The 6,000-nt window shown below is 49.3% G+C and overlaps 1 protein-coding gene across 1 annotated transcript in view; it reads left to right on the forward strand.

Annotated features, from left to right (window-relative positions):
• The window catches only part of Rab4a (RAB4A, member RAS oncogene family), a 30,850-nt gene extending 26,124 nt beyond the window's left edge, over positions 1-4,726 (forward strand). The window contains exons 6-8 of the mRNA XM_021220273.2: positions 2,253-2,348; positions 3,451-3,583; positions 4,137-4,726. Of these exons, the coding sequence (XP_021075932.1) occupies positions 2,253-2,348; positions 3,451-3,566 (212 nt within the window). The 3' untranslated portion in view covers positions 3,567-3,583; positions 4,137-4,726. The remainder of the gene's footprint in view (positions 1-2,252; positions 2,349-3,450; positions 3,584-4,136) is intronic.
• The last annotated feature ends 1,274 nt before the right edge of the window (positions 4,727-6,000 follow it).

The following is a 6,000-nucleotide window of genomic DNA, read 5'->3' on the forward strand; positions in this document are numbered from 1 at the left end:
AGGTCTCTGGTATGTTAGCCAACTTAGAGTGGCAGGTTTTTTAATGTAACCTGAAGCATAATTGGTAAAGTCATCCTCCTACACAGAAAGGAAGCAGATGAAACAGCCAGCCAGCTTCATTTTCTTACATTAAGTCATTCATTCAACGGTAGCAAACCTCTGCCTTGTTTGTTTCTGTTTGAGACAGTCTTTTTATGTAGCCCTGGCTGTCCTGAAGCTCACTCTGTAGACCAGGCTGGGTAACAATTTTATTAATGTCAAAACTACATTGTAAAATTGGCAATTGCTTGCAGAGATAACAGCTTTATAAGCATTCAGGAAGAGCCTTAATTCTGAGCCAGCTGAAACCAGTCCATCCTTAAGTCCACATATGGTGGAGGCAGACAGAAACCTGCTTTCCCACCTTGACAGGGGTTTACTAAGAACTAAACATGACCCAGGCTTGGTGTTTTAGGCCCGCAATCCTTGTACTTAGGAGGCAGAGGCAGGAGGATTACTGAAAGCTCAAAAGTAGCCAGGGCTATACAGTGAAACTGTTTCAAATGCTGGGGGTGGGGGTTGGGGGGGAGAGGCAGAAGAAGAAATGTAGGAAGAAAGAAAGAAAAAGAAAAGAGAGCCAATTATGTCTACATATGAGATGTGTGGGCCCAACCTTCCTAATGCTGATCCTGTAATACATACAGTTTCTCATGCTGTGGTGACCTGACCAGAAAATTATTTTTGTTGCTACTTCACAACTGTAATTTTGCTACTATTATGACCCTTAGGCAACCCCTAACCCCTAGGGTCAGGACCCACAGGTTGAGAACCATCGTTTTAGCATTAGCTGTTTGTATGGGTTTCTGTACAGCCCTGGCTGTCCTGGAATTCACTCTCTAGACCAGGCTGGCCTTGAACTCACAGACATCCACCTGCCTCCTGAGTGCTGGGATTAAAGGTGTGTACCACCACCCAACCTCCACCCTGCCACCCCTGTTCCCCCATCCCTGGCATTTCAGAGCTATTTAGAAAGTAGGAGCTGTTTAGCATGATCAGGAAAGTGGTCCATTAGTGCTGACCTGTTAGTACAGGCTAATAGCCATGGTGTACCTGCCAGCAGGAACAGGCTTTCTGCTGCTTTCCCCTGCTCTCGAGATAAAGGGACATGAATCCAAGTAATACAGTGGGGCTAGAGAGCCGGATCAGTGGATAAGAGCACTTGTTCTTGCAAAGGACTCAAGTTCGATTCTCAACTTAACCACCAGCTTGGGCACCAGGTACCCATGTGGTGCATAAACATCCATTCAGGCAAAACATGCAAAAATAATAATAAAAATACATCAAGTGGGACTACACAACCTCCCCAATTATTATTAATGATTATTAGTATTAACGATTAGAGGAGAGCCAAATTAGTAAAAATTATCTAGGGTGCCCAAATGCACACATTTTTAAACTGAATGTAAATTAGAAGCTGTGGACAGGGACGGCTTTTCTTGGACAGCAGGGCTGAGTCTGGCTGGGATGGGCATGGGTCCTGCTCATGTGCAGTGCAGTGCAGTGATTTGTCAGCACACAGATCACTTGGAGAAGGAAGTTTGGCTCCAAGTCATGATTTTAGCCAACTAGCCCCAACTCACGGAGTGACTGACACAGTGTGCTTCCTTCATCCTGTCAGCTCGGGGGTCAGGGCACAACCATGGCTGTTCTTCAGAAAGGGTTGGGCTCCCATAACTGAACACATCAGCACACCCGGACCAAATACCCTGTGATCCCAGCACGTGGGAGGCAGGGTGAAGAGGGCCAAAAGTTCAAGACCAGCCTCAGCTGCATGAAAACTTATCTCATAAAAACAGACAACAACAAAAATACACACACACACACACACACACACACACACACACAGTGTGTGTATTTATGTGTGTTAATTTTATATTTATAGAAAGAGAAGATTTAGGTACTGGCTTTTGCATGTTACTACATGAGAATCCTGAACAGGCTGTCAGCACTTAAAAGTCACTGTCATTGGGCCAGCAAGATGGCTCAGTGGACAAAGGCACTTGCCTCCGAGCCTGAGGACATGAATTTCATCCCTGTGGCCCGCACATAGGGGAAGGAAGAAAAGTCTGACCTATGAACTGTCCTCTGACCACTGCGCCCACACCATAGCATGCACTCCCTCCGAAACGAATGAGAATCAGCAATGAGATTTTAAAGATCACTCTCCCACTCTGCTAAATGTGGCTCCCTCTCTTCTTTGATACCATTTGTAGAGCTAATGTTCCTGGAAACTAGCGCACTGACTGGCGAGAATGTCGAAGAGGCTTTCATGCAGTGTGCAAGGAAGATACTTAACAAAATTGAATCAGGTACCAGCCTTTCCCTGGCCTCATCTGTGGGTTTTGCCCTGTAGCTCAACAGTGCCCCCTGCTGGCTGTGATGAGCAAGGCTGTAGTAAAGCACTGCTATATAGCCAGTCAGTCACGCTTGCCTGAGAGAAGCAAGCTCCCAGGAGTCTCTGGTCAGGGGTGGTGTGCACAGGGTGCTATCAGGTTGAGTTGTTACAAACTAGTAAGTGAGCATTGCTATTGCTGTTGTTTAAAGTTCTTTTTTTTTTTAATGCATAATACTGTTACATGATTTGAAAACTCAGGAAGCACACACTGTTTGGGCGGAGGATCCAAATTCCGTTCCGTTCCTAGTACCTATACTGGACAGCTCATAACTGCCTCTAATTCCAAGAGATCCAGTGAGCGCCCTCTCGTGGCCATCTTGGGCTCCTGCACACAGGTGTGCATACACACACTTTAAATCTATTTTGAAAAATCCAAGAGCCCCTGAAGTCAGCCACTCTTATGGGCTCTTTCCTAGGAATATTTAGTACCCTGTACTCAAATGAATATACCTCTTGTAGGCACTGGGGCGATAGCATATAAATGTGAGGACCTGAGTTTGATCCCTTGCACCCGTGTAATGATCTGGGTGTGGTAGTACATACTAGTAATCGAGACACTGGTAAGGCAGAGTCAGGAAGACCCCTGAGGCTCACTCGCCAGGCTGCATTGCCAATTTCGTGAACCCCAGGTCTCCGAGAACCCATGTCTCAAAACCAGTAGAAAGCACGCATGTTGAGTTCTGGCATCCATGTGTCACACACCTGCACACATGTGTTACACACTTTTTAAAACTAAGGCATTTCTTTTCCAGCCCAGCGTGGTGGCACACACCTTTGGTCCCAGCATTAGGAAGGCAGAGACAGCCAGATCTCTACGCCCAAGGCCAGCCTGGTTTACATAGTAAGCCAAGACCAGCCAGGGCTAAGTAGTGGGACCCTGTTTCAAGAAACAAAAACATCTTTAGATCTATTTTTGCTCTTCACAGTGAAGACACAGATGCATGGGACATCACACTTTGCCCTTTACTTACCATGTGTGGGGAACACAGAGTCACAGGCATTTTCTTGGTCCTCAGGTGAGCTGGACCCCGAGAGAATGGGCTCTGGCATCCAGTATGGAGACGCTGCCCTGAGACAGCTACGGTCACCTCGACGTACACAGGCTCCAAGTGCGCAGGAGTGTGGCTGCTAGGCACCCCAGCCACACAGGTGGGTGTTGGGGACCCTGCATCCAGGGCAGGAAGGAGGGGCTGTAAAACTGCAGGAGGAGGTGAAGAGGAGAGGAGGGGAGGAGAGGAGAGGCCCTTAGGAATAGTCAAGAGGTCACCCCCACAGGACTGGCCCTTCGGGAGCTCCTCCCAACCATTCAGAAGCAAAGGCCGGGGAGACAGGGAGAGCCCAGCGGTCCAGCTGTGGCCATTCCTAACTCAAACTCAAGTGCACTTGACCCAACTGGAGCATCTTCAGAACCAGCAAGCTCTCCCCTAAACTTTTAGTAGCTCCCTCTCCCATCTACCACAGTGGACATTTTTGTCAGGAAAGTTGAGGCAGGAACTCACTCTCTAGCCCACGTGGGCCTCCACCTTAGGACAATCCTCCTGCCTCAGCCTCCCTCCCAAGTCCTGGGGTTACAAGTCTCCGTGCCCAGCTCACAGTAGGCTGGCTAGCAGTGTAAGCCAGTGCTGATGCAAAGGCGAAGCTGTCAGGGCTGTTTGGCCTTTTCAAGCACAGAAGTATCTGAGCCACGCTTACTGGTTCTCAGGTTCAGCGGTGGATTCTGGGGCACAGCCGCCGGAGCCTGAAGAGGCTGGAGTTTTTACTACCATCTTTTCTACTCGGCACAGAAGTAGATCTTCCTGGGAAACGGTGCACACTGGCAGCCGGGGCTCAGCAGCCATTCTGCGAACTAACTCAGCGGACAGTACCTTTAGATGCCACCTGTATGCAGACCCCTGCCCCACACGTACCCTTCATGTTCCGTTAAATCCAGCTTGTGCTGCCCACGGCCCAGCACGTTCCCACAGCACAGAGCCGGTGTGACATGACAGAACCCTGCACTCAGTGAGCTTTCTTTTTAAATTCCCAGGAAATGCAGTTGTGAATGAGAGCGAGCGTGCTTTTCTCATTTCGTTGGTTAACTCCCAGGAGATGCCGTCGTGAACGTGAGCGTGCTTGTGTTGGTTACGCGTATGACCTGGTATGAAAGGTCTCTGGTCTGAACAGCCAGTGCGTTTCTTATTTAATCCCTCTCACCCCCCTTTTACACTGTTTCTGTGATCCACACCCGAAATGCTAAACCCACAGGACTCATTAACACCTGGAAATAAAGTGGAACGGAGTTTCTCATGCACAGTACACTGTCCTGCTCTGTGGACTCGGGCCAGCCTGCCCATACTGCTCGGCTTCCACGCCACCCCCACCGTCTCCCGACCAGAAGACACACTGTTGACTAAGACGCTTTTCCTCAAGCTCAGTGTAGGGGCACTGCTGCCGCCCCTTCACACGGGCCGTTGTTTCATGGTCATTTTCAGGAAACTCACTACCTCTAGAGCAAAGGATATTGCTTAAGAAGTCCTGAGCTAGGTTAAAGTGCTTCGGTTTGCATGTGCAAGGCCCTGGGCCTGATCTCCAGCAAACACCTCCACACCACACACATTATCGTAGGTCAGGCGTGCTGATAACACACCTATAATCCCAGCACGCGGCGAACTGAGACAGCAGGGGGCGCTCGTGAGTTCAAGACCAGCTTGGGCTCAAGAGACTGGAGTATGGTGTGGGTACCTCGGAAGAGGTGAATCTCAACAAAATATCTTTGTAGCTCTTCCTGACTACGTAAATGCCTTACTGCATACAATTATCATGTCAACCTGCTTCTGTTTTCAGACAGGGTCTCACTATGTAGCTAGCCCTGGAACTTGCTGTGTAGACCAGGATGATCTCAAACTCACAAAATCCACCTGCCTCTGCCTTATGAGTTCTGGGAGTAAAGGCGTGCACTAGCACACCCGGCAAAGCCTTTTCCCAACAAACAATGTTTCCTGAGCGCTACCTTGTGCACATTTTAATATGCCGAAACTTCATTTCTATCCTATTCTATTCTTCTACTTAAAACATTGTCCAATTTTGAGATTTCTCTTTGGCAATTTATTTTATGAATATGCTACTTAGTGTCCACCTCACCTCTGGTCTTCTGTCACCAATTTCTAGTTGAATTCTACCACAGTAGGATATAATGCATGATCTTACTTGCTTTGGCTGGCCAGGTCTGTTTATACAGTAGGACTGGTGTCTCAGTAATGCTGTCTCCCGAAGGGCTTGCACGGCTACAGCTGGGGGAAGCAGGAGCCTCTGCCCGTTGGCACATGGTGGTCACCAGGAGCCTCTGCCCGTTGGCACACGGTGGTCACCAGGAGCCTCTGCCCGTTGGCACACGGTGGTCACCAGGAGCCTCTGCCCGTTNCACCAGGAGCCTCTGCCCGTTGGCACACGGTGGTCACCAGGAGCCTCTGCCCGTTGGCACACGGTGGTCACCAGGAGCCTCTGCCCGTTGGCACATGGTGGGCACCAGGCTCTCCTGCATCATGGCTGATCCTCACCTGTCATCTCTAGTGCTCATGGGAGGTACA

Source organism: Mus pahari, chromosome 20 (genome assembly GCF_900095145.1).
Source record: "Mus pahari chromosome 20, PAHARI_EIJ_v1.1, whole genome shotgun sequence".
In the NCBI taxonomy this organism is placed as follows: domain Eukaryota; kingdom Metazoa; phylum Chordata; class Mammalia; order Rodentia; family Muridae; genus Mus; species Mus pahari.